Source organism: Bradysia coprophila, assembly GCF_014529535.1.
Source record: "Bradysia coprophila strain Holo2 chromosome X unlocalized genomic scaffold, BU_Bcop_v1 contig_12, whole genome shotgun sequence".
NCBI lineage: Eukaryota > Metazoa > Arthropoda > Insecta > Diptera > Sciaridae > Bradysia > Bradysia coprophila.
Window position 1 is genome coordinate 6,420,301 of NW_023503293.1, and position 27,414 is coordinate 6,447,714.

The 27,414-nt window shown below is 36.0% G+C and overlaps 4 protein-coding genes and 1 long non-coding RNA gene across 10 annotated transcripts; 4 read left to right on the forward strand and 1 right to left on the reverse strand.

Annotated features, from left to right (window-relative positions):
- The first annotated feature begins 3,059 nt into the window (after positions 1-3,059).
- Positions 3,060-8,207, forward strand: LOC119067338 (facilitated trehalose transporter Tret1-2 homolog). Of its 6 annotated transcripts, none has more exons than XM_037170244.1 (7): positions 3,060-3,420; positions 6,322-6,452; positions 6,518-6,679; positions 6,749-6,891; positions 6,944-7,190; positions 7,252-7,542; positions 7,605-8,207. In XM_037170244.1, exons 2-7 carry the CDS (start codon positions 6,338-6,340, stop codon positions 8,090-8,092), a joined length of 1,446 nt encoding a protein of 481 aa, XP_037026139.1. In that variant the 5' UTR covers positions 3,060-3,420; positions 6,322-6,337; the 3' UTR covers positions 8,093-8,207. The 6 variants fall into 6 exon arrangements, with proteins under 6 accessions (XP_037026139.1, XP_037026138.1, XP_037026143.1 ...); XM_037170243.1 differs by lacking the exon at positions 3,060-3,420 and adding an exon at positions 3,600-3,711; XM_037170248.1 differs by lacking the exon at positions 3,060-3,420 and adding an exon at positions 5,418-5,440.
- Positions 8,208-10,488: 2,281 nt separating this feature from the next.
- LOC119067339 lies at positions 10,489-11,177 on the forward strand. The gene is made up of 3 exons (XR_005085921.1): positions 10,489-10,628; positions 10,723-10,896; positions 10,968-11,177. It is a non-coding gene; the product is annotated as an uncharacterized LOC119067339 (long non-coding RNA).
- Positions 11,178-12,604: 1,427 nt separating this feature from the next.
- On the forward strand, positions 12,605-14,417 carry LOC119067341 (nuclear inhibitor of protein phosphatase 1). Its single transcript, XM_037170249.1, has 7 exons — positions 12,605-12,799; positions 12,865-13,079; positions 13,164-13,257; positions 13,324-13,450; positions 13,502-13,579; positions 13,668-14,091; positions 14,162-14,417. The coding sequence occupies exons 1-7, from the start codon at positions 12,771-12,773 to the stop codon at positions 14,275-14,277; spliced, it is 1,083 nt and encodes a 360-aa protein (XP_037026144.1). The 5' UTR covers positions 12,605-12,770; the 3' UTR covers positions 14,278-14,417.
- A 1,738-nt stretch (positions 14,418-16,155) lies between these two features.
- On the reverse strand, positions 16,156-17,547 carry LOC119067342 (TM2 domain-containing protein almondex). Its single transcript, XM_037170250.1, has 6 exons — positions 17,306-17,547; positions 17,129-17,214; positions 16,908-17,054; positions 16,727-16,839; positions 16,510-16,653; positions 16,156-16,437 (listed from the first exon to the last, which is right to left on the reverse strand). The coding sequence occupies exons 1-6, from the start codon at positions 17,388-17,390 to the stop codon at positions 16,302-16,304; spliced, it is 711 nt and encodes a 236-aa protein (XP_037026145.1). The 5' UTR covers positions 17,391-17,547; the 3' UTR covers positions 16,156-16,301.
- A 4,299-nt stretch (positions 17,548-21,846) lies between these two features.
- LOC119067343 (zinc metalloproteinase-disintegrin-like batroxstatin-2) lies at positions 21,847-26,308 on the forward strand. The gene is made up of 10 exons (XM_037170251.1): positions 21,847-22,182; positions 22,474-22,574; positions 22,891-23,073; positions 23,145-23,278; positions 23,442-23,544; positions 23,626-23,793; positions 24,218-24,416; positions 24,476-24,746; positions 24,803-25,668; positions 25,730-26,308. The coding sequence occupies exons 1-10, from the start codon at positions 22,020-22,022 to the stop codon at positions 25,792-25,794; spliced, it is 2,253 nt and encodes a 750-aa protein (XP_037026146.1). The 5' UTR covers positions 21,847-22,019; the 3' UTR covers positions 25,795-26,308.
- Positions 26,309-27,414: the final 1,106 nt, after the last annotated feature.

A 27,414-nucleotide genomic window follows, 5' to 3' on the forward strand; every position in this document is an offset into this window, starting at 1 on the left:
CAGAATTTCGAGAATGAATGCTGAATTAAATTTTGTCAGTTTACTGATGGACGCTTAACATTCCAAATATTCACGAAAAAATAATGAAGCTCGCTTGAAAGCTTGGATCTTCATGATTAAAACGTAGTTTTTCTCTTGGTCACATTTGTTTTGGTATAGGTGTCGTTGAAAAAATTATTTTTAGAACCCTTGAGAATCTGTTTCTTGAATAAAACTCTCAAAAGAAGAATCTGATGACTAACACCAAAAGTTCTAACTCCAAAAACTTGCAAGCTTGCAAAAATACCTAACGTGTGACGATGGAGATGATCTAGTTATGACTTATAGCAACATTCTTATAGTAAAGTCATGAAAATCGAATGTAGGAAGGAAAACACTTGTGGTAGAATGAAACTTTATCTCTTATGGGAACGTTGGGAGAATGTTATCTCGAGAGTTTTAACTTGTCTAGAATTACCATTTGACTAGAGGATTACCTCCGAGAGTAGAAAAATTTTTAGAATTAAAAATCCCTCGCAGTTACAAGTTAACACTGCAACACGTCTTCCATAATAAGAAATACTTTAGAGCTAGAAATTCTCCTTGTGAGTGTCATCCGAAAAAGTGTCTAATCGTCAAGTTATTTCGCATATTTATTAATCCTTAATTGAAACAGGAAATTAATCCCTTGAATAAATGTCGTTGGAACAATCTTTTACCATTACTTCGTTCGAATGTGCTGTGTTCCCTCGCATCAATAATCTCTACAGCAGACAAACTACTTTTAAGGTAATGAATCAAGCAGCATTTGGAATTTACATGTATATTGCAGCGTAGTCCGTAAAAATGTAGAATAGTGTTTGTAGAATACAAAGAAATAAGGTGTGAATTTGACAAAGAGAGCTGAGAGTTTGGTTGCTAGAGAGAGTATTGCTCGTATTCATTATTTTATCCCGCATGACACACTATTTATATATGCTACAACATAAAATGTAAAACTTTCCTTCAATGTTTATGGAATAATCACAAAGCAATTTGACCAATTTGACAATTTGGCTTAAAGTCTTTTTATACGGAAACTTTCATCAATTTCAGCCAACAAAGCCAACAAAGCCAACAAAATTACGTTTCGGAAAGTCCATAGAAGTTTTGATTTTTGTAGCACTTGATTTACCCAAACGAGAAGAATTGTTATAAAATCACCATAGTGCCTCGTACAGATTGCTTCCTAATTGATTTGAAATTATTTCTTTAAAAATAAAACAATTCCAACTCAGTCAACTCAGTCACGCCCAATTTTCGTAGTTAAATTTGTGACTCAACATTTGAAACTCGTCTCAAAGTCATGTGAGGCGTATTCCCGTCAGAGTTTAGCATCGTTGGTGAAATCAAAAGTCTGGTTAAGTCTGATTTGGGTACTGAGTGACTTGACACTTTAGATAAAGCCTCATTCGAATCGACGCCAAATGAAAAATTTAATCTTTACTGAACTTGTGTGGTTCAACAATGTTTTGTAGATTTTAATTTTGACAAGTGTGACAGCTCGAGTCGAAGGCGAGGGATGCAACCAGACACCTTGAAACAAGTTTTAACGCTAGCAGTGTCCGTGAAGGAAAACGAGTTTCGATTTATTATTTGGTATCGATGTGAGTTTGACTATATCTTAAAGTCTTCCGATATTTGTTTTAAGCATTGGAGTCATCGAAAACTTATAAAATCATCAGTAACGCTCCATTCTGACGGGAGTACACCGTCGTATGGCAATTATATATAAATCAACATTTTTCGAATAAATATGCTTATCGGAGATCGCAGTAAACAAAACAAATTTAACGATAATATTCAAATGCATTATGCACACACCATGTATATGCACATTGCACATACATAATGAGATTGCATGAAAATTCACACTATCATTACAATTAAGTCGTATGAACAATTTGTGTTGCTGCTTTTTTCCGTAAAAAGAATATTAACAGCCGCAATCCATAAAATTTTATTTTTCTTTCAGATTAATCAAAAAAAAAGCAATTTTTCCTTGACAATGAAAATATGCGTCGGTAAATGTCATGCATACAGCAATTTCCAGTAGTTTTGCTGTATTATGGCGAAATTGCCTTTACATCGACCTTACAGTGAAGTATGTAAAAACTGATTTAAAATGCAAAAAAGATAAAAATTCACATTGACAATGAATTTAAGTGCGACGATGAGTGCTTATACTCCATTTCCCATGGATTGACAAAGTAGTGCCGTCTTTAAGTTGAGCAAAGAATGTTAAGTGTTTGTGGCTCTAAGGAGGAGCTTTCATAAAACACATACATTAAGCACATTCATGTGTAGATTTTCACTAATTTTATTTCTGATCACAACACTCATACAGTTATAGCACCATATCGAGGCATTTTATACTTCAGACAAGTATATTATACTATACAGTCATTATACTTCACTTATAAGTATACCACCAACGCACTTCAGGCATGTGTGGTACTCTAAATACGGTGCTGAAACTTCACAGTGTGAGACACTGTAAAAATTCTATTTCACACTAAATAGTACTCTATTTGGCAGCTGTCGACTATGATCACTTTTGCTTGAAGTAGACTAAGTTTGAGATCCAGTGCGTTGCCCGCTTAATACAAATAAAAGTACGCATTTCGACGGGTCTTACCAAAAGTGAAGTAGAGACTATTGACTATAAAATTAAAGCTGCTTACCTGAGAGCCTTAGTAATTTCAAAACTTTGGCCTCAATTAGGTGATGTCACCTTCTTGGACCGAACTAACTAAATCATATTAGACTAAATTGATGGTGAAATACACCTATCTCCCCCTTGTAAAAAGGAGACACCATCCGACAGGATACCGACATTAACATTAAATTCAGAAATTTGCAATGGAAATTTTATGTGATTCTCGTCGAATATTTCACTCAAAGCTTCTACCTTCAATTCGCTTAATCACGACTTTACTGTACGTGGCTTTCATGTGTTTTGATCAAATCAAACAGATATAATCAAGCCACCGACGTAATGTTAATACAAAATTCAAAAGACAGTTGCACATATAATTTCACCTTGTGGGAAGCATTTCAATATTTGTTTTTGTTTGTTTTTTATTCTGAATTGCAACAACACTCGCATGTAGAACTAAATGCTATGGTCAGTGTAGTTTTCATTTTCATACAAATCTCAAGTGCAGTGATAACAGTAGTTTGTAATAATTTGTGTTGAGTAACTAGACCATTTTCAAATTTTCAATTAAATTTAAAGAAATATTTTGAAGAAGAAGAAAAAGGAAAAAAAGTGGTGACACCTAAGCCGAAAAGGAATTCGATTTGCCTGGGCTTAGTCATAAATATTTGGACGATAAAACTTCAGTCATTTGAGTCATTCCATTCGTCTAGACCTAGCCGTCAATCGATTGACTAAAAATGGTAAAAATAAATAAGGAAAAAAATGAATTGAAATTAATTAAATAAATATTTGCCCCGATTGCAATTAATAAATTGGGAATTTTACATTAAATGTAAGTGGTTAGCGCACACCTTGAATGTAATTTTCCGCAAAAGAAAAATTCCAATATCTCTTGAGTAGTTTTGATAGATAAAAGCGTTGACAAAGTTCTTATATTTAAAGATGGAAAAATTGAATTTTAATATCAGTTCAATTCGTATACGTAGTTTCAAACGGCCGGACCTGAGGTTTTCTTTTCAAAACAGTCTAAGGTATTTTACTAATTTCTCGAAACCATCGACACATTGTGAATTTTTTTTTTTCATTTTTAAAAGAATCAGTGATTCTGCCAAGAATTGTTCTCGTTTGCGGCTATCGGCCTAATTGAATCGGTGAAATTTATTTAAATAAAAATAGCGTTGTTTCACATAATATCACCAAATCTCCAAATTTTCCTTAACTAAATAGTCGAATTTTTCCATAATGATATGAACTCCACTTATAAATCCATCCATACATTAAATTGTAAGAGTATACACCATAATTCATCATTACGCGTAGTTCAAATTTCTGTTCTGTAAACTGATCCAATTTCTAACAAGAAAATAATATTCGTTACCGAGTCAACGCACCAAAAAAGTGGTTTAATGTTAAACGAATTTTGATTAAATAATTTAGAGAGACAAATGTTCAATGGATTTTTATGTGATGCTGTTACGTGTCTTAAATCAAACAAACAAACAAACAAAAAACGTGGAATAGTTTCGTTAAGGCCAGGTACTATTTTGTGATTCACTGCAGCTGCAGTGGAGGAAAAACGTTTTTTTTTCCTTTTAAAGAACAATCTAAGCGTCTGTGTCAAGGTTCTTCCACCATTTACGATGTGATTCACCATTTGATCTGGCTTTCGATTTTCGATTCTTCCTGATGATTTGTTCTAGAACTTAGAGCTTAGAACATTGGAATATTAGAAAACTATGGAAATAAACTCATGAGAATAGTCCATACGCAACCAATCAACGATGATGACTTAATCATTTAAGACGAATCAACACAACGCTAAATTGTAGCCAAAATTTGTGCGTCCTTTCTGGAAACCGTGGGACCATCGTTTTGTGACAAAATTTGTTGGCTTAGAGTAACAATGATAAATGTCTGTGATGTTGACCTACAAGGAAGAAACACAATAGTTCACGATAATTGGCACAAATTTTTCACTGAACGATCAACTTTTACCAGAAAGGACGCAGACACGAAGTTCTAATCGAAAATATATTATTTTTTCGCACAAATTTAGGCTACAATTTAGCGTTCTGTTAATTGGTCTTAAACTGAGATTATTCATGAAAAACATATTCCAAACTTTCCTACGTATTCCAAAAATTTTCCAATTTTTCTTAAATTTTCCTTACCAAATTACGGAAAAATGAATGAAAATTTAGGAAAACGTCGTAAATTTTGAAAAAAGTTTTCTATAGCATTACTTTTGATCCCTGCATACTATCGCAATTTCTAGATTAACAATTCTCTCGAAGGATTTGCACATTCTGATTTGCTTAGAAGAGTTTCATAAAACAAGCCTCTCGTAAACTGCTTCCCAGTAGCAGTCACAAGACTAGCTCCTGACCTTAAACTTTAATGATTCAATGGACTAAAGATTATGCTTAAATTTTACATAACTTTGAATTTGGTTAAAACAATGTCTCGATTTACTACAAGTTGTTTCATCTTTCTATGCTGATTGAAACCGATTTTTGCATGAATCGCATACAAATGTAAATCCAAATTTAAATACCATTGAGCATTCCTCAGGAGGTATACACTACACTGGATTGTGTACACTTGAATTTTAAAAATGCAAATAACTGAGGCGTATTTGTGGGATAATCTACCAATCAGTCGAAATAAGATAGAAGAGCAGTAACGGAAAATCACTGCCATCCGAAATAGGTCATTTAGTTTTATACGGATGTGCATTTGTAGTGCATCGAAACCATTAAAGTTTCAGAAATATTTTTTTTTTAAATATATCAATCTCGTAAAACGCAACAATTGCACAATCTCTCATTGATGAATAGAAGTCGTAACAGTTTTTAACGTTGTCGTTGAACTTCTTTCTAAAAAAGTGAAAATTTTCCAATGATTTGACTTAACGATGCAGGTAAGACCGTATAGGGCCGAGGACGCGACAAGGTAGAGTATGAAATTCATATTTGGAGCCATCTGAACGTGCTTTTGTTTAATGGATTTGGTGGAAGACGCGCTGTGAATACATAATCATTTACAACAACACATCATCCATTAAATAATAATATTTGTTTCCAATTGTAAATCGAGTAAACTCAAAATGTTATCTCTTAGATTGCTTACAGTAGTTGCACAAGTCAATAAATCATAACTTTTTACGAGGCTCACTCTCACATTTATTGCACAGAAGTGAATCGGACTTTTTGTTTGCTTCAATAAAATTTTAAAACAGTTCGTTTCACTCAGAACAAAATCAGTTTTATGGTATACACTTGACCGTAGTACTGATTGCAATTTTAAAAGGAAAATATTTTTGATTGTTCACCTGAATGCAAACCTTTTGGCTAATTAGTGTGGTTTTGGGAACGTTCACGATAGAATGTGGAAGAGCTATTAAACTGATGTAAGTCCTTGTTAATAAAACACAAATTATTTTGTGGAACAACTTAGAAATCGAATTCATATCAAAAATCAAAAATTTGATTCTAATAAATTCCTTGAAAATTCTTGTTTTTTATCCGAACAAAAGCCCTGTGACAAGCTACATTTTATTCACACTCTCCTTGTTCAACAATATTCCCTTCGGAAAAGTGCTTTTCACCCAAAATTTTAAATGAATTTATTTCATGTCGCAGGTCGGTTTAATGGTCAATGAGTTCATCTGAACATAACTATCAAGCTGTGGGTGCTTCTGAAACCACCAGATTCAAAGAGTATAGAATGGAAGAAGGAAACAAAATTAGACTTTATCTGACAGCGGTGCTTGGTAAGAAAGATTTTTGAAATTGTGAATTTTTGTACGGCAATTACTTAAGATCAAAAAAAAATCAGTCAATGTAGCTAGCGTAGCTGTTGGAACAGCTATCGGGTGGACATCTCCTGTTTCACCGAAACTTAATGACGAAGAGCTTACTGATACTCCTTTATCAAATGTGCCCGACGCACAGGAATTATCATGGATCGGAGCACTAGTGCCACTGGGCGCTTTAATTGGTATTTGCTGATGTCACAGACAAGCGTTTTCAGTAATCGGAAAAATTAATTCTGTTTCCCTAAATTCAGCTCCATTTGTTGCTGGTCCCTTAGCAGATAAAATTGGGAGAAAGTGGACATTACTGTCAAGTACAGTGTTCTTTGCCATCGGTTCAATTTTATTTTTAACTGCTGGTTCAGTGGGACAATTATACGCGGCACGATTGATTCAAGTAAGTCATGTGACCTGTGATGGATCAAGATATTTAAATTGTTTACAATTAGGGATTTGGCGTTGGCTTTGTGATGACAGCTCAACCCATGTATATTGGAGAAATTGCTACGGATGACACACGAGATACACTCGGTTCGTTCATGCAACTTTTCATTGTAACAGGCATTCTGTACGTGTACGCTATTGGCCCGTTTGTCAGTTACTATGCTCTACAATATGCCTGTCTGGCTATACAGGCAGCTTTTGCTGTGGGTTTCTTTTTTATGCCAGAAAGTCCGTACTATTACATTGGGAAAGGTAACTTTGGTCAGGGTTGCATTGTCCGCAAATTCAAAATCTTATTGAGGGTCATTTTAAGGCAAAAAGAAGGAAGCAACTGAAGCGCTGAAATTTTTGCGTGGTAAAAGTGGCGAAGGTGTGCAAGACGAACTAACAGACATACAAGTTTCGGTGGAAGAGTCCATGAGAAACACAGCATCTCCACTTGATTTAGTGAGATCCAAAGGAAATCTGAAAGCTTTAATTGCAAGCGCAGGACTAATTCTGTTCCAACAATTGTCTGGTATCAATGTTGTCTTATTTTACACTCAAGACATTTTCAAAGACACCGGTAGTGATCTAAAGCCTGAAATTGCCACCATCATAATCGGTCAGTCATTTAGAATATTGCAAATCGGTTCCGTTATTTTCAGAGAAAATGTCTCCCTTTAGGTATTGTTCAAGTGGCTGCCAGTGGCCTAACTCCGATCGTGGTCAAGAAATTGGGAAAACGAATAATGTTGCTCGTCTCGGCGGCGGCCATGTGTTTATCCATGGGATTGATGGGTCTGTACTTTTACTTGAAAGAAAACGATCCCGAAACGGCCAAATCAATATCTTGGCTACCGATTGCGGCACTGGTCATTTACATCATTCTCTATTGCCTCGGTTTCGGTCCCCTTCCATGGGCCGTGCTTGGCGAAATGTTCCCGTCAAATGTTAAGTCGTACGCATCCTCACTGGTAGCTTCGACCTGCTGGATAATGGGATTCCTGATAACATTGTTCTACTCAACGTTAGTGGTTGCAATTGGTTCGGCATGGTCATTTTGGTTGTTTACAATTTGTTGCGCCGTAGCGATACCATTCACATTCATCAATGTGTTCGAAACGAAAGGGATGAGTTTGCAACAGATTCAAGACAAACTTAATGGGAAGTAAAAAAAAATGCTGTAGAGCAATTGTGGAAAGTTACCCATTGTATTTTCATGTTATTAAGCACCAATTGTTTTAACAAAATGTAATTTATTTCAAATAAAAATTTTTTAAATGTTTTTGCATCGTTTGTTGTTATTCACACTGTCTTCTCCATCTATAGTCCTGCCTACGAGCCCATGCATTCGGTAACATCACTGCTACTTTTTTCTATGTTTATGCTAGAAGTAGTTCTTCGGTGCGAGCTACAAGCCTTAACACTCACCTATATGACGCAAAGAGGTGCTATCAGAAGATTCTATAAATAAAAACATAAAGCACAATGGGAAAATCTCACTAACGGCATTTATATCAGAGCCATAATCGATGGCCCAAAGTTTAAAAACACTAATTTCTTGCTAAATAAATCAAGAGAAGACCTAAGGCTTATCATCGGTGCAATAACCGGTCACAGTAAAACGAACAAACATCTGCACAGAATGAGACTCACAGAATCGGCGAAGAAGAAGAACCTCACACGTTATTATGGATTGTCCAGCTATCAAGAACACAAGGATTTCTATTTTTGGATACCACACTCTCACCGCAGATCTTCTAAAAAACATGGAACTTGAAAAAGTCTTCAGCTTCTTCAACAGACTAAATATACAGTTTTGAGGCGGATAAAATTTAATCGTTATATGACTTAAATCTTATTATTATATAAATGTAATTGGATATAAAAGAGGCCCAACATGAGGCCTAATTGTAATCTAAGTAATTTACTACCAGAACCAATAAACGTAACTAACTAACTAGTCGAGGACTTAGTGTACTATAGATCAATAGAATATGCTTGCGGACAACGCACTTCAAGCATGAGTGGTACTCTAAATAGAGTACTGAAACGGAACAGTGTATCGAAGAAATTTTGGCACTGTAAAAAATCTGGAAAAATCTTTCATAGAAAATAGTACTCAATCTGGCAGCTGTCACTCGAAGCACTTTTGCTTGAAGTGCGTTGTTGCGTACGTACATTCAGTGCCGAACTGGCCATACTGGGAATTCAGGCGATTCTCGAAGGGGTTTTGCATTTTTATATGAATATAGTCTTTTTTCCGATTTTCCCGAAGGGCCTTTTGGTAGCCAGTGCGGCAATGCATACATTTTGACTGTGAAGATGAACACAATCGCTATCAACAATCGCTTATTTTCCTGTTAGTACTGTTGACGCACGTGTGCAACGAATTTTGTTTAAATATTTTTTTTTTAATGTTCGTTCCAAGATCTGTGTGTTCGTCTGGTCGATATGGGTTATTGAACGTCAGTAAACAATAACCGATTTTAATGATTAAATGTATTCGTCGGATCAACGCGCTCCTAGAACAGGAAAGGTAACAGATTTAAGTAACTGTCATTTGGCCTGTTTGACCTCTTATTTTGTATGTACGCCTGTAACGCTGTGACATACATACCAACATAAAAAACTGAAGTTATATGAGAATTTTGGACTACTGCTTCGTGGAATCCCATCAGTTAAATTCTGTTCTTTTGCCTGTTCTTGGAGTGATTGATTGGTTGGTCGGATTGATTTTATTTTATTTTTGTTTTATGCCAGGCGCAACAGTCCAACAGTTCGCGAAAATTAAATTTTTGTTTTTCTTCGGCTTTTTTCGAAAAAATTTTATGGCTACAGGTGCAGAAGGGTACATGCTAGCTGCAAATTCAACCTTTTTCAATTATGATATGACGACGTCTAGTCTAAAAATACTTGCAAAGTAAATGAAAATGGCGGCAACCATTCGTTTACAATTCATTATGAATTTGTGTTTTTGAATCTAATTAGACGCAATTCAAACATGTTCTTCAAGAGAATTAAAAATGGCGACTATTTTCGAATGTTTGTCCATTTCCTGTGGTATTATCTCCTCCTTAACCTATGGCTTCGATTGTGTTGTTTCTTTTTGCAGTTATTGCATCGTGTGTGGGCTTATTGGTTTTTTTTTTTTAAGTTTTAAGTTAAAAAAGAAAAGAATGTCTTGTGATAACCTATTCGCACATCAAAGGACCTGATCCACCCACTTGATGTCGTCTATTCTCGGATTTGTCGAATTCATGTCCTGATACACTAGATTCACCACTAGACGAATACTTCAATCATATATCTTCAACAGCAGCTTTAAGCTTTCACTCAAAATGATTAACATATTGATTTGTATATAGTGTGTAGTGTACGAACAATGTGACTAAGTGAGTCTATGATCTAGATTCCTGTTTATGTTGTTTTTATTATCAAATTAATCATGTGGCTCTGTCGATTACTACTTTTGCAAACATCACTAAAACTCCATATGTCATGTTCAAAACACGTGCGTGTGTATGGTAGGCCAACTGAACAAATATCTCGACAAATAACGTTCGTCAGATAATTAATGGTCTATGCAAAAATAAAATAGCAGAACGATTTTACACCTTTTCCAATTTAAAATTATTAACCAAAGGCGCTCTGTCGATATAGATTTTGGCAGAAATAAAATGCGCATCATTTCAATTATTCTATTTGGTAAAGTAAATAAGGAAAACACTTGGATTCCGATCCAGAATAGCTTTGATAGCCTGGATTCAGTTTTAATTTAATTTTTGTGGTTGAATTTTAGTCGTTTCAGTGTTCTTGAAAGTCATTGCAATCGAATCGTTTTGTATTCGAGACTGTGACGCAGAGGAATTTGCCGAGGTATGTGCCAAGCGGCCAAACAGTGACAAGGAAATTGTGGTAAAAAATCGATGCCTTTTGGATAGACAGATTTGCTATGACACGGAATTCGGTTCGGGTACGGATAAAACTTTTTAAATTATTTCGGATTGCAATTCTCGTTACAGTTTCGTGATCATTCTTAAACAGTTACGTACGAATTTTTACATGATGGCTGCTGCGACGGCTGGGACGGCTGGACTTATGAAGAAGTGGGCAAAAAACCATGCTTTGTTGATCATTCGTCGAAGCGTTGAAACTAAAGTAATGAAGTTTTTGACGTTGTCCTTCAAAGGTGTGTTCATTATGTGTCACCCATACCATGTATATTTGAAGACATACACGAATGCTACTCACTGATTGAATAGTTTTATCTTTTTTTTACCCGGAAGCCTATAACAAGACTCTTATTGTTGTTATATTGTTATTAGTTTTCAGAGCTCAGAGTTCAACAATAATCCAGAGCTATGATTTGCGTATCATTTAAAATTTTCTATCAAACTGCCTGCGATTTTAAATTTCAGACTGATTCATTATGTTGAAAGTAATAGATTTTACGTGTTACGGCATGTTTCATTTTCATTTACATTGCCTAATCACGTAAAGCATTGTACTTACGAGGTTCCAAGTTGTTATTTGACACCCCACTTATCAAATACACAACTTGGAACCTCGGAAGTAATATACTATTACTTTACTAGTGAGTGCCTTTAGTAAAACTCCGTCCTATAAACTCTATTATGATGAGTAAAAGTATCTCGGGCTCAAACCCTCGATTCGAGGTATCAAATTCCTTCACTGGCATAGTAATGTACTATTTTAACGTTATTACGACATCCAACTTGGCTCACCAAAAGTGAAGGCTCAGGTGGTTCTTTCTAAATAAATTTTAGTTGTGTTGTGATTTGGACTGTTTGCATGTATAAAAATGTAAATTTGAGCGTGAGATATATTATGAATGACGCCTAGATACAAAAAGACCTACAAAAATGCGACCTTTAGATAGGCAAACATATTAAAGTGCGATAAAATTAATGAAGTGTTAAAGTACCTGTTTGGACTAGATCCAACAAACGAATGAAGTAATAGTTTGAAACGATCATATCACGATACGTTGCCTTTGCAGGCTGACAATTAATCAGTGCAGTTTGTTCATTCAAGCATTGAATTCAAAAGCAGTTCAAAGCTCGAAAGAAACTTTAGTTTACAGACATAATTACGTACATTCCTTCTCAACACGGCACGAATATAATCACCTGTGGTAGTACCGAGATATTCATTTTTGACTACCAACTTTCATTGAGAGTGTGGCTGTGGCTGCTTCTGTTGACATTTTTATGCATAAAGGTTCGTTATAGAAGCTTTAAGCTTAAAGCTTAGTCCGCACTTCACTCTGTTTAATCACCGTTTAAACAATGAAAACTCCTCTCTCTTTTCATTTTTATAGCGTAACGGTGAGTAAACGGAGTGAAGTGAGGAAGAGTTAGACTTTAGCCAGATATTTAAATTTGGAATTATGAAAAAGGGAACCGTCGTCCACTAAGTCGGTCATTTCAGAACAGCCAATTCAACAATGCAACATAAGAAACAGTCGCTTGATTGGAGTGAGAGAGAAATGAAACCGTTCGTTTTGTGTTTATCATTTATCTACAAGTCCATTAACATAGCTAGCACAGCCGTAGTGCAACGGCATCTTTATGTCATCTTTCTTAACTAAAACTTTGAACCGAGTGGATACCGTGCATACCATATTGTCTTAGACATCAATACCAATTCTTTTCCATGACAGAAGAAGAATGTATTGTCAGAGCCGTCAGAGGGGGCATCGGAATACCCATATTTGTCTTAAACATCATCGAAATTTATTTATTGTCGTTTGACTAAACAAATTGTTGATATTGGCGGAGCGATTAACCCTGTCTATGTAATTTTCGCTTCGAACTGTAAGCATCAATGGCCAATCATTACGAAGTACCCAGTTGGTAAGTCCAGTGCTACACTCTGAATGAACATCGATCAGAACGATTTTCTATCCCAATGTATTAAGGGCTGGCAAAGCACCGCAAGGAAATCACTTAGATGTTACCAAGGATGATAAGCTAATTCAAAAGTTGATGATTGACGAGAAGAAATGTTATTTGTTTGGTCGCAATCCACAGTTGAATGACTTCTGCATCGATCATAGTTCATGTTCTCGCGTACATGCAGCCTACGTCTATCACAAGCACTTGAATATTTCCTATTTGGTGGATCTGGGAAGTAGTAAGTGGTCGGCTTGGATGATGACTTGTGTCATCTGTATCGTTCGATAACCGATTTATAACAACCAATGCACATTATTTGTAGCTCACGGTACATTCATTGGCAATTTACAAATTGAACCGCATAAGCCGACACAATTGCACATAAATTCAACATTTCATTTCGGCGCATCGACAAGGTGAGTTGAACGACGATTTGTTGAAAGATTTTTGTTTTATTCTAAGCTTTGACGGCAACATTTCAGATACTATACACTGAGAGAACGACCGGTAGCTGGCTCACGATCGTCGAACAATATAATGGAAGATATACCGATGACTGATATGAGTGATGGTTCGCTGCTGATACCGGAAACTCAGATGGAACTTGATGTAACATCATTTCAAATTGTTCGATCAAGTGTTACACGTTTTTGTTTTTAGAACCTAACGGAATACAATACGGCACACAATCGACGAATATCAATGTTAGGAATAACGGACGACAATAACGTGAAAAAGGTAAACTGATTGCTTCTGCAATCTCACCGTCAATTGGTCGGCTTTCGAAAACAATTTTCTTACTTACATGTTCTTCTGTTGGTTCCAGAGTGCCAGCAAGAAGAAGAAACGCCGTTCGGTCACATTCAATGAAGAAGAAATCATTATCAATCCAGAGGACATAAATCCGGCAATCGGTCGATTCCGTAATCTAATTCAAACGACCGTTGTGCCGGCAAAACGAGTTAAACTAGACAGCAGTGCCATGGGAACGCCACAAACATCGGCCGAATTGTCGAAACATATGCATCCGCACAATTTCATACCGCAACTGTACGAAGATCTACCGCCGGCAACCGGTGGAGAAAGCTCGAAAATGGACACCTTTTCGGCTAGTGTTGACAGTGCACCGTCGATGACCAATCTTGGATCGAAAATGGGTATATTCCCGAATCCTGCGCCAGAAGTAGCACCAACTGTTACCGAAAGTGAGAATGTACCCACCGCGCAGTTGGTACAATCGACGCACAAATGTAGGATATTAGTAACAGTTGTTGATGTTTGGTTGTCTTTCTAAATTCGTTTATCTTTCTTGCATTTCAGTGGTCAATACTGGAGAGCACGAGCACATGTCTGAAAATCTGAGCGAACCGAAGAAGAAGAAATACGCCAAGGAAGCCTGGCCGGGTCGTAAACCATTGCTAAATAGTAGTTTTTAAAACTTTGGATGCTCATGTCTATCCGACACAGCCGTACACTATTTTTCCTCCCCCATCATTTATACACGCGAAGGAGTTGATATCCCCAGGATCATACATGTCAAATTCATAATTTTAAATAAAAAGAAAATCTTTGAAATGTTAAGGCCTTTGGAAATACCAATTTTGTATAAATCTTTCGAAAATTCGGCGATCAACAAGGCAACAACTTATGAATAGAACTGTGGATGAAGGCGATGATACCTTTGGGTCTGTGAGAAATTAATATCGTTTGAGACTTCTCATATAATTGAACGCTTTTTGGGTAACAACATTCCAGCCATTAAGGTTCATATTTTCCACTAACCATTTGAAAATCTGTGAAATTAAGCATTTGGCGTGAAAATGTCAGAAAACCCTAAAAATGTCAAAGTCTACGAAGTTCTTTTCAAATTGAATTTGATTCTATCAGACTACAACGTCACAAATTTAAGTTTCGACCATATAGAATATTATGATGAAAGAGAAAGAGATATTTTAACAAGTTATAATAAACTGGTCTTCGGCCCTTTCGCGTACCGCGTTGAAAGAGAAGTAAATACTTTGACAAGTACCCCAAGGCAAGTTATAATAACTAGTCTTCGGTTTTCTCGCTCTGATCATAACAGTCTATACGTTGCCTTTAAATTGAATGTGAGCCTAACATCTTCGTTCGGCTACATGACACATGAATGAATAGTCCGCATTATGGTGAAGTGTGAGATAAATTTCCACTTTGATGACAAAACTTACCAACAAAGTACTCCGTGTGATAGATAAAATTGAATTTTTTTAATTTTTGCTTTGTTTCAACACATTTCAAGCATGAGTGGTACTAAAATAGAGTACTGAAACGGTACAGTGTATAAGACAAATTTTAACACTGTAAAAATCTGGAAACATTTTTCTTACAAAATTGTACTCTATTTGTTGTCAATCGACACACTTTTGCTTTAAGTGCGTTGTTTGTTTACTTGATAGTTTGTCCTAACTTTTTTCGCCTCCGGCTCGAGATGAAAACCTCTCATTCGCAAAGAAAAAGCATTTTAGCATGCGTTAGGAAAATAACTATTTCACAATCACAAACAGTGATGTTAAGTGCATTTTACCGCACGCTGGCATGTAAACATGTTTTCAATGTATTGTTTGTTCGGCATTACTGAAAGCTATCATGTCCGCACGTTAGTAAGCGGGCGTGACGCAAGTCCAGACTCAGAAATGTTTTAACAAAAATTTTTTGAGGACGGCGGAGCATATTTGCAGCAACTTTTTGACTTCTCTCCCTTAACTCCAACGACCCCCAAACTAAGATATCTGGGATCTAGGAATCCATACGAGTTCAACGAGCTATCACACGTTACTGCAGATGTTAAGGAACGGGAAATGGTTGAAAAATGTACTGAAAGAATTTAAACGAAAGAAAACCAAATCATCTGGTACTTGTGACGCAAATTTCTTTCACAAATTTTTTGAGTAATTTTTTGTTGATAAAACTTTTGCGTACGACGCAAAATGCGTCACCCTCAGCGATATCAGTTATTTTGTAAGTAATATAAAGGACTTGCGTCACATTTACCCTTTAAGGGTTTTTTGACTGATAAGATATTCGTCGGGTTTTTCGATGATTTTTTGTGACAATTTTTCAGCTTAAAGTTTTGACGAACTTTTCTTTGTCGAAAGCTTGCAACTGAAATTGAAGCGTGCCAAACTGACAATCTCAAAAGTTGACACATTTTTGCTCATTCTATTTAACATATTCGATGATCGACTAAAAACCGTATTTCGATCTTCCTAAGCTCCAATATTGCTTCTCCGATCATCCGGCCATAATACCTCCGAAATGAAAAGCAGTACGTATCGTCATTCTCTTGTATATTTTTATCACATTTTTCGTAGCTCTAAAAAAACGATTACTTTTGCTGTACTTAATATGATGTATGTAACATGATATTATATCGCATCACTCAGTACATTTAAGAAAGAAAAAAAAATCTGAAAAAATTCATCTAAATAAATAGGGAGCCATCGGCTGGACCCAAATAATGCAATGATATCAACGTAACATCAATCAATGTCCAAACGCCCAATCCGCCGAAACTAAACAATTTTCCTATGCCTTCTTGCCAATGACCCAGATAAAATCTGCAGAACAAAAACAAAAAAAATATTCGATTCATGTGGTGCGTCATTCTTCGTTAAACGGATGTCGTTTACCTATCAGCTCCAAATCCACCCAACGTAATACTTATAATTAATGCGGTGGACCACTTGTAACCCTGAGTCCAATTACATCGCAGTCTCTTTTGAAATTTTCGATTTCCTAGACACAGTAGGTCTGACCATACCGAACAGTTTGTGCTGAAAACGAAAAGACATGGAATCTCGTCAGCCACGATTCAAATGGATTCTAATCCGGGTTGGGAACACTTACAAGTAATACGAATTGATGGAATTGCAATTATCTTTTAAGACGCAACTGTGCTCCCACGATTCGGTTTGCCAACAATATCGGCAGAGTAGACTACGTTTGAATTCGCGTTCGCCCTGAAACAAACGAAAATGAAAATATTGCCCTATCATGATGAGAGTCTCATCGATGTCGAGATACTAACGTGACACTGAACATTAGGTCGAGCATCGCATGTCACCGATTGCATTTGTCCATAAATGCATGAATAATTGAAATTGCATGTGATGCATGCGGCAGGCAATTCGCTACAGTTTCCTCCCGTCGAACACAACGATACATCGGACAATTGCTGCAACGAATGGGAAAATATTTTTTTTTACGTTTTTCCAGCTGTCCGTTTTGGTTATAGAGAGTGGACCTTACCGATTTTTGTTTGTTTGTGATGAAATCGACGTTAGTTGTGTTCTTCTGGTTTTCCGTTTTCGAAGAGACTTCCATATGATTTATCGCTGAAAGCAAAAGCGTTTGATCTTTCGTTATATTTGAGTCAAAATAATCACAGTAGAAGAGAAACATAAAAAACTTTCAAATCACACAAACCCATATTCGAATAGTGCACTCCATTTAAAACTATGAGTAAAATTGCTGACGTTATATTTATGTGGATGGGTCGTCTAATAATCATTTTGATTTTAAAAAAATTAAAAAATTCAATACAGCGACTATGTTATGTTCTTCCCGTAAATAATTTCATTTTCAAAATAAATGTTGCGATTGGATCTGTTATTACAATACGGTCTGTCAGCTGTCATCGAATCTATTGTGTTTCGAATGATGGAGATGTATCGCTCATTTCGTAAATATAAACGAGCTCTACGGATTATGTGGATGAAGGAGATTCTATCTAAAAAAAATCAAGAAGGTATGCAGCTACATCTTTAGCTCGATTGTTAAAATATACAGAAACATTGGCGCGATAAAACTAAAATGTTCAAAGCGAGAGTGCTAACGTACTACCTAGTGAAATCGCCAATTCGTCGAAGAATCGGCTAGCTCTGTCATCCGTATTTTTAAAGAGTAGGGTATACATGATAGTACGGATCCATGTTTTTGTAAAGGCATAAAAATAGTGCAAATCATATGGTGTGCTTTTGACCAGTGATTAATATAGATATGTAGATTTTAAAAACGATTACTAGCCCTGAAGAAACCCACCCCTCCACCCCTATTCAAAGTTTTCAGTGTAGAGGCAACTTGAATGAATTATTGCGAACTGATTTCTTCACCTATCGTAGTGATGTATAGCTCAAATGAAAGAGAAAGGTTGAAACTTTTTTTAGAATCCTAAAATTTTCCGATTTTCCACACATTTTCCAATTTTTCTTCAGAGTTAGTTAAATTTAAAATTTCAGCAGCCTTGTGACTTACAAACACCAACACCAACATTTTGCATTCTAGATGAAAATCTGCTGAAAGTAAGAGTACAGGTAAAGGAGTGCTACATTAAATATCTAGCTAGTTCCTGAGAGCAGCTTTCTTACTAGAAGCTAACCATACCACCAGTCTTATCTAACCTACCTGTTCTGAGCAATAATATTTCTCTTTAAAAACTCCCTTTTTAGATCTTTTTAGAGGAGGATCGTCTGGATGATAAAGAATGGACGTCAATGTTATAAGAGCTTACTACTCATTGTCCAATCATTCCAAAATGTCTTGGTGGGCTCCGTTTGCAAATTTTTGTTGTAGAGTTTCCAGCAATTAATTTTAGCGAGCAGAAGTGTCCCGTAACACCTATTGCGTCCAAAGTTAATAATATTTTCATTTCAATATGGAGTGTTTGGTCTCATCATAAAGCTGAGAACTGCAGCTTTATGATTATGTTAATTATTTTCTGTTAGAGCTGAGTGCGAGAGATACAGTTTTGGTGAAAGTTTATAAGGGGGTAACAAATTTGCATAATAAACTCGAATGAGCTACCATACCCTATCCCTAAATTGGAAAACCAACTATTTTTCTATTTTTCAAACATTTATAGTAGTTTTAACAAGTAATCTGCTTAAAAAACGACCAAAAGTTTTGTTTAAAAAAATCTAATTAAAAATAGCTCAAATTTAACACAAAAATCGCACCTGGCCGCTACGTTTGGAAAAATCCAAAAGATGTTTCTTCTGGTAAGTAGTGGCAAATTAAATACTAAACAATAATAAAAAAAATCCATTTTCAAAACAAACTTTTGAAGATATTTAAATTTAACTTGCAAATTCATAACTACCACTGAAGAAAAATTGGAAAGTGTTTGGAAAATCGGAAAATTTAGGTAAATTTTAGTATACTGAAAAATAGTTTGGACCTTCCTTTTTCATTTGTGCTATATATCACTACGATAGATGAAGAAATCAGTTCACAATAATTCATTCAAGTTGACAGTGAAAACTTTGAATAGTGGTGGAGGGGTTAAGGGTAGGCTTCTTAAGGGCTAGTAATCGTTTTTAAAATCTACATATCTATATTAATCACTGGTCCAAAGCACACCATTCTACTATAGGTTACACTATTTTTATGCTATTAACTTGCACTATAAAATCCTTGCTTCATTACGAGTTCAACGAGGTATATCTCGCCTCTCTCGTAATTGTCGTTTTCGTGGTACAGCTGTTTGATCGGTGGTTTCCAGGTGGATTTTTTTTCTCGTGTGATAAGGGGTCGACTTCGTTTAAATTTTAGGAGATTGTAACGCTAGACCATTTTGACCTATTCCGGTTTATCATTCCAGCTGGTATATAAAGACAACAACTGAAACGGCCATAAAAGCAACGGAGGGACATCGAAGTATCGTATTTTTCGGGAAAAGGACAAAAAAGAGAGTAAAAGTAGGACATTGTTGGAAATTACCCTTAAAATACGTCCTAAGTGAGATGCTATTTCAGTTCGAATTTCTTTACATTTGACAGACTTACAACTTACATATATTTACAAGTTATCTGATATCAATTTTCTTCAATCTTTCTTCTGATGTGCTTAGTCAACTGATGTTGGTTAACAATTCAACAAATGTAGATACATTGCACTTCATATCTACAGAAGAATCAAAGCTCAAGTCGATGTATGTTTGGACTTATTATATGAAATGTTGAAGAAACTTTTATATGTCCATATTATGTGAAAAATCTTACTTTGCAATTTCCATAATTTATGTTTCATCGAATTTAGTGAGACGTTGAGATTATTCGTGATATCACGAAATATTTAATAAAGATTCGTCGTCCACGACCTCTCCCGTCAATGAAAAATACAACTTTCACCTTAAAGCACGAATCGGACGAGCTTCGTTTGCGAAAAAATTCTCCGTTTTTATTTCGTATCCTTTACGCAGAAATATTGAACATTCGAAGTGTCGGATGAACCGAAGACACTGGGCGACTCGTACTTCATATCTGATCAGACCAGAGAGCCGCCGATTTTCAGCCGGCTGAAAGCGGCGGCTGACGGCTAAAATGCCCGCCGCCGCCGCCGGTGTTTTTGGTCGGCTGAATGTGGCTAGCCGCCGACAGCCGCCGCCAGTGCCTCAGGTCGGCTGACTCGGCGGCTGATATATTTTATTTGGCGATTATTTTTCAACTTTTTAACTTTTTTTTAAATTTTTTCGTGACCTTAAATAATATAATCCTTTTTCAGATTGGCCGGAAATTCGTCAAAGTGTAGAATAGTGTTTTTTTTGAACACTACTTGAAGCACTACCGAATGTGATCCACGCAACCTAACACATCGACAGAGGACTGAAAATTAGCAGGAAAGATAGCCAATAGAATTTCACTTTTAATCTACTCCACTCAACAGTATTTTCAAAGAACTATCCTTCCTGCGAATTTTCAGTCCTATGTCGATATGTGCGTGGCTTGGAGAAGTTTCATGTCGCGACTCGCGAATCTACGCTTCGACGAACTTCGGCAACCTTAAATCGACTCCAAGAGGGTTACCATAGAATAAAAAAACTTATTTTTTCATCAAGGAGAACCACTTGAGAGGGTAACACCTGACAAATTCAGACTTTCGTGTTTGAGACCCACCCAAACAAAAAAACTTTCACACATGTGCTCTACATTTGTCTGGATTTCAAATACAAATCACAACAACTCCTAAATCATCATCTTTTCTCCGACTGTGAATAATCCATTAAAATTCTAACAGTTCCACTCAATAGGCATAAACCATTATGGTGCATAAAGTCCGTAAGTATGGCGGTTTCATGGACTTTTGACATAAAATATACAGGAGAAATGTCAAAAGTTCACTAAACTGCCACACTTGCGAAGTTTTCGAACCATAATGGTTTATCCCTAATATGCCAAAAAATCCATCTTATGTCGAAAATTCCATCGGTCTGTGCCACCAATTTCTACTCTCGTTTCCTCTCTCAATTTTCCCTCGTCTATTATTCATCGTTTTCCGAAAATTCCATTTTTGCTCTGACCTTTTTGTGAATTTTCTTGTTCGATTGTTAGCATGGTTGACTTGTTCTGCGCAAATTTTCGTAAAAAATGCCACCATAAATCATTTACATATTGTAATCATGGCGCTAAAGATGTAATAAATTTTTTGATAAAATTAATTAATTGATTAGTTAGAATGTTGTTTACAGAAAACTAATTAAGATTTTCAACGCGTAATGAATAATTGAAAAATTATATTATTAAAGTGAAATATGTAAAAGGTAATAAAACTAGTTTTGTAACTTGTTGCAAGAGCACTTTCGATGATATCTAGATTTATATTTATGAAGCTTTACCTCGTTTTAACTGATGCGATGCCTGTCTTTCAGATCATAATAGAACCATGCACGGTACGACTATTTTCAGGGCTTAACAATGTAATCATCATCATCATCTTATATCGTTTGGTGCGGTATACATTGAGGAAATGTTTTATTTATTATTTATATTGTGCGATAATCCATTAAAACGTCCATTGCATTATGCAATTTTCTTGATAAGACATATCCATGAGATAAAAAAAAATTATTCAAAAATTATGAATTTATTGTGACACATTTTCTGATATATTTCCAATGACAAATATACTGGAAATGTAAAGGTTCTGATAAATTGTTCAGTCGGATAAAAGATTTTGATTAAATTTTATTTAAATTATGAAGCTCAAGCATTAAATCTTGTTTTAGAATTAGTTTTACAGTCTAACCGAAGCAATGCATTAGCTTTCATAGTCCGCTGAAATTTTGTGCAAGCTGGAAAAGTTTCTATTTTAATATAATTTGAAATTTACAACCAGTGTAAAGCAAGAACGTGTAGATTCTGTTATGGCGAAAAATTTTAGAACCAGAGTTAGCTGTTGTACTAAAAATGCGCTTAAACAATTGACATGTCAGGGGATCCGAAAGCTCATCAGATGGAAAGCGACAGTATTCTTCGTCACACTTCTTGTGCCAATATATGCAGGAGGAGGAGAAGAAGAAAAAGGAGGTGAGTATTCATTGCATATCTTTCAATCATGGGTTTATTTGACTGTTGGTTAGGATAGTGCAACGTTTTTTTTTTCACCGATGAATTGCACCAGTCAAACATTTTGTGTGCACAAAAGGCTTGTAATAAGTTGATTCAATGAACATATAGAACAGATATTCAAGTCTATTATTTTTAGTTATGAGAAAATGTGAAAAGAGACGCGATTGTGTTGTCTTTACGTACCCATTGTAGTATGCGAAATGTTCATCACATCTGTGTGGTTGATTCCCTGTGTTTTTCCATTTTCAGTTGAACAACACTCTTCGGATGAGTTTTTAAGATACGAAATTATAGAGCCAGTTTTACTATACGGACGAAGTAGTAGAGTTATTTTAGGCACACAAATGGAGGTAAGATGTCTATTTAGTTTGGTAGATATTTGGAAAACGGATAAAGAAATTAAGATAAATACAGTCGAAGGCAGTGAAATTTAGGCAATAATTTGCTTCAGCTGTTTTTCTGCTGCTCCAGTCATACAAACAAAGTTATACTGGCATAATAGTAAAACCGTATATAAAGACATATATGTAGGTTTGTTCGTATGAGTTGATCAATTGAAAATTGGCTGGAGCACATTCGTTTCTAAACACTGACTTCCACTTCATTTAATTACAAGTTTTCGTTGTAATCAGTTTCAGTCATTCAGCTTTTGGGTTTTTTTTACAGGACGGTCAACACATCAACGAGTTGATACTACGTTATAGCTATGGTAAAAATGATGTGATAATAGACTTAAAATTAAACCACAATTTCATTCCACACAATCACTTTATGAGATACCAATTACCAAATGGTACCGATGCTGTTCAACATTTTACTAAGACTGATGTAGATTTGTGTCATTACAAAGTGAGTGCCCTAAAAATGGTAAATTAAATTCGAGAAATTCACTCGTCCAAAATTTCTCATTTTATATCCAGGGCACAATTAGAAATAATGCCGCATCTTACGCAGCAATATCCACGTGTAATGGAATAAATGGTGTGATTTGCGATGGGAACGAAACTTATTACGTCGATACGAATCACAGGGGAGACAAGCACTATTTGTACAGGTAAGTCCGTAACTGGGAGAGACCCTATTTACCAATAATTATCGGGAGTACAATATGCTTGTCTTAAATAATCTTAACACTTACAAGCTTACAAGTATAATCCTGAGCAACACAAATTATCGGTTTTGTGGTGTTCGCTTCAACAACAAAAAATTTCTTTCAGACACTCTGATAGGATGCAAAATCAGTCAAACAATTTCACTTGTGGACATGGTAAACATGATATCGGAACATTCATGAATGAGAATTTCAAACTTGGCCGGAAGGTAAGTTGTTGCAGAAAAAACCCGATTTAATCAAAAACTCTGACCAATAAAACCATGCATTCCATGATTAATGTGTTGTAGATGAAACGATCAACCGATGGCACAATAAAAGGTCCGAGTAAGGCCAACAGACAGTCGCTATTCGTGGAATTTGTTTTAGTTGTGGACAATGCAATTTACAGAGACTTCGGAAGAGATTTAAAAAAAATTCACAAATACTGCAAGGACATTGCAAATGTTGTGAATGCTGTAAGTGATACAGTAGAATCGTCTATTTGGAGGGCCATTTACAGATTACATACACTCATACAAGTTCTGAGATTGGTACACTCACCCTATATACTTTTAAAATTCGTAATTTTTCTCGTTTGTGCTGTTGTGAAGGACCCCCTTTTAATTAAGAAAAAGTTAAACAAACGACGCAATACAATCGGAAGCCTTTTTTACATGTTTCTCGGATGGGGCTGTTAGTCGCCTCATGTTCTTCATCATTCAAATTTGTCAAATTCAAAGTTGTTCATTTGAAATTTAAGTCTTGAAAATGCTCTAGAACGAAGTAAAAGATTGGAAATCAGTCTCTTGAAAATAGTTAGATCAAACGAACTAATAGATCCGTTAGTAAAAGTGCTGAGATGCTTACCTTCCCCATCTAACTATTGACTTTATTCTTTAGCTCTATGAATCGTTAAATATCTTCATTATCTTGGTGGGAGTGTCGATATGGAATGAGAAAGATAGAATCAATTTGTCAAGTGATTCCAGCAAAACATTAGAAGAATTTCTGACACATCGTCGAGAAATTTTAATGCTAGAACATCCAAACGATAACGCACACTTATTGACGAATCAGAAATTTGAGAGAAGTGTTATAGGTATGCCTTGCGTAGGTGATCCAGTGAGGGACGAATTTCATTTCTTCTTCATTACACAGGACATGCAATCCTGAATGCGATGTGTACTCATAAAAGTTCGGGAGGAATTACACACAAACACAGTCCTAGCACCAGTATTGTTGCTTCAACGATTGCCCATGAAATGGGACACAATTTTGGTATGTACCATGACACAGAACAATGCGAGTGTCAGTCACCGCCCTGTATCATGGAATATACCACTTCTAATGCGGTCGCCTTTAGCTGGAGCTCATGCAGTAAGGAAAAATTGAATCTAGCCTTTGATCGCGGACAGCTGCAATGTTTGCGGTAAATACTGTGAAGGTACATATTGTATTCACGTATCTGATTCGTTTATTCATCAGAAACAAGCCGACCGCATTAATTATGAATCCAGAATGTGGAAACGGTTTCGTTGAACCTGGCGAACAATGCGACTGTGGTTTACCCGAATACTGTGAAAATTTGTGCTGCGATGCGCATACTTGTATGCTTCAATCCAATGCATCTTGTGCAACTGGTGAATGCTGTGATTTGACTACTTGCCGCATGCGACCTGCGGGAACCGTCTGTCGACCAAGTGACGGAGAGTGCGATTTGCCGGAGTACTGCACCCACGGAACAGAATACTGTCCAGAAAACCGTTACAAACGTGACACTGAATTGTGCGATGATGGAAATGCATATTGCTACGAAGGCGCTTGTCGATCGCACTCTAATCAGTGTAAATTGTTATGGGGCCAATATGCAGAGTCTGTGGATGAATGTTATGGCAATAACGTCAACGGAGACATGTGGGGAAATTGTGGCAAAAATTGGCCGGAAAATTCATTGAAAAAATGCTCTGATGAAGACATTTTATGCGGTCAACTACAATGTCAACCAACTGACGACGACCATGAGTTGAAGAGTTCCTATATAGATGTGCGACGTGGTTATTCACCGGTGTATCCATATTTCCCCTGCCAAGCAGTCGTCTTCGATCTTGGCTTGCACAACGTTGATCCGGGACTATCTCCGAATGGTGCTAAATGCGGCGAAGGGAAAATCTGTGTACGACAGAGATGTAGATCAATCGAAAGTCTACGGTTCAAAGGCATTGGTGTTAATTGTCCGGAAAACTGCAATGGACACGGTGCGTGCGACAATAAAGGTTACTGTCATTGTGAAACTGGCTATCTACCGCCACTGTGTAAGTCAGATAGCAGTGGATCAGCTACTAGTCTCGATGGTAATTCGATTGGGAAATAGTAAATTTTTTTGCAATTTTATTTTTCCTAATTATATTACAGATGGACTGCGATTTGTACAGGTCATGTATGCTATAGTAATGGGTGTGTGGTGCCAATATTTGTAATTTTTTTAAATTTCAAATGTAAAGGAAGAGTTTCGAATTTAAGATACACACAACTGACAAAGTGTTATTACATAACGACAACAGGCAGACCACCGAAGTATTTTTCATTTATTCAACAATAAAACAAAACAAATATTATTAAAGAGATTGATCCGATGTCTCTTATAGTTCCTATAATGATCTTAGATAGATAAAAAAATTGGGAATGTTCAAAACAAAAACTGCATGCTCGAACGCTTCATCTCAAGCGGTAGTAGATTCCGATTTGCTATTAGTTTTCGAAATAGAGTCCTTTACTTATCATAACATTTCAAATAGGAACACAGCTAAAAAAACAGTACAGCACGACAACCCTTTCCGCACGCATCAGTCACAGTTATTTGAAAACAAAGTAGGAAACAAAATCTGCTACTTCATTAGTTTAAACATAAATTTTGCGATAAAGGGAGCACTGGTTAGAGCTTATCACTTATTTTGGCCGTTATTGTCGATAGCATATGTGACCGTTTGAAGACAGATGAAATTTCAGCATCTTTAATGTCACGGCAGAGTAAAAGTAACCCAGGCAGGAGCGCAATGAACCGCTCCTGCCAGGTTTACTTTTACTCTGCCGTGTTAATGTTCATTACAGATTTGTGTGTGAAAAGTCAATTTTAAGTTTTTTTTTTGTTTTAAGTTGGTATCAGTCGAAAATCCTCAAAAGAGTAAAAAATGGCGCCATTGGAATTCCTTTCTTTCAGGATATATTTTTAAGTTATTAACAGTACTTTCAACTTTCAACTTTAATCAACATCTACCACTTTGTGACACAAACTTTTTTTTTGTAAAATTTTTATTTCCTAAACTCTTTGGGTCAAGTTTTTGTTTTTACAATTTTTGCGTGCAAGCGCATTTTCCAGCGGAAGTTTTTTTGCCCAGAAAGGTATTCGACCCTAGAAGTCAAAACCAATTTTAAAAAATACTTCGAAGCTTGAGTGGCGTGTGAGGCGGTCAAAAATCGAAAACATACACTTTTCTTACAGAAATTTCTCCAATTACACAAGCCGTAAAGGGTAAAGGGGTGTCATTAGAAATGTAATTGCATGAACTTCCAGAGCAAATAGGGTCTTTTTGGATTTGAAATTCATCCATATCTTAGGTCCAGTTAAAATTTTCAACCGAAAACTAACACTTTTCTTGTATAAATTTCTCGAGGTACACGAAACGTAGATGGTCGTGTGAGGGTCATTAGAAAAGTACTAGGGATTTAAAAGCATCTGCGATGAAATATGAGAAGGTGAAATATTTAAGTGATCATATTTCATCAGTTGTTTTAGAAGTACACACATAAGGACTTCCATTACGTTTTACAAAGTTCTTCGGCAAAAGGTTTTTTCTTCAAGTTTAGGTCATCCATCCGAATCTGCAATATAAAAAGTTTTGACCGCGAATCTTCACGAACAAAGTTTTACTGGACAAGTGGTCTCTCGACGTTTCAGAAGGTCCCCCATAGCGATACTTATATATTCCGAGTTAAAACTCGCTGAAGGGCTCAAATAAGTTGTTAGTTTTAGTCCTACTCGAATCAAATACAAATAACAATGTATACGTTCGCTTCCACCTACCATTCATTATAACGTA

Coding starts and splice junctions, on each gene's coding strand:
- LOC119067338 (XM_037170244.1), top strand. CDS start 6,338: ATGAGTTCATCTGAACATAACTATCAAGCTGTGGGTGCTTCTGAAACC. Junction 6,680..6,748: donor GCCACTGGGCGCTTTAATTG/GTATTTGCTGAT, acceptor CCCTAAATTCAG/CTCCATTTGTTGCTGGTCCC. Junction 6,892..6,943: donor ACGCGGCACGATTGATTCAA/GTAAGTCATGTG, acceptor GTTTACAATTAG/GGATTTGGCGTTGGCTTTGT.
- LOC119067341 (XM_037170249.1), top strand. CDS start 12,771: ATGGCCAATCATTACGAAGTACCCAGTTG. Junction 13,451..13,501: donor AAACTCAGATGGAACTTGAT/GTAACATCATTT, acceptor TTTTGTTTTTAG/AACCTAACGGAATACAATAC. Junction 13,580..13,667: donor ACGACAATAACGTGAAAAAG/GTAAACTGATTG, acceptor TGTTGGTTCCAG/AGTGCCAGCAAGAAGAAGAA.
- LOC119067342 (XM_037170250.1), bottom strand. CDS start 17,390: ATGATTATTAGACGACCCATCCACATAAATATAACGTCAGCAATTTTA. Junction 16,840..16,907: donor GACCTAATGTTCAGTGTCAC/GTTAGTATCTCG, acceptor CGTTTGTTTCAG/GGCGAACGCGAATTCAAACG. Junction 16,438..16,509: donor GGTGGATTTGGAGCTGATAG/GTAAACGACATC, acceptor TTTGTTCTGCAG/ATTTTATCTGGGTCATTGGC.
- LOC119067343 (XM_037170251.1), top strand. CDS start 22,020: ATGGCGAAAAATTTTAGAACCAGAGTTAGCTGTTGTACTAAAAATGCG. Junction 23,279..23,441: donor GACAAGCACTATTTGTACAG/GTAAGTCCGTAA, acceptor AATTTCTTTCAG/ACACTCTGATAGGATGCAAA. Junction 23,545..23,625: donor ATTTCAAACTTGGCCGGAAG/GTAAGTTGTTGC, acceptor AATGTGTTGTAG/ATGAAACGATCAACCGATGG.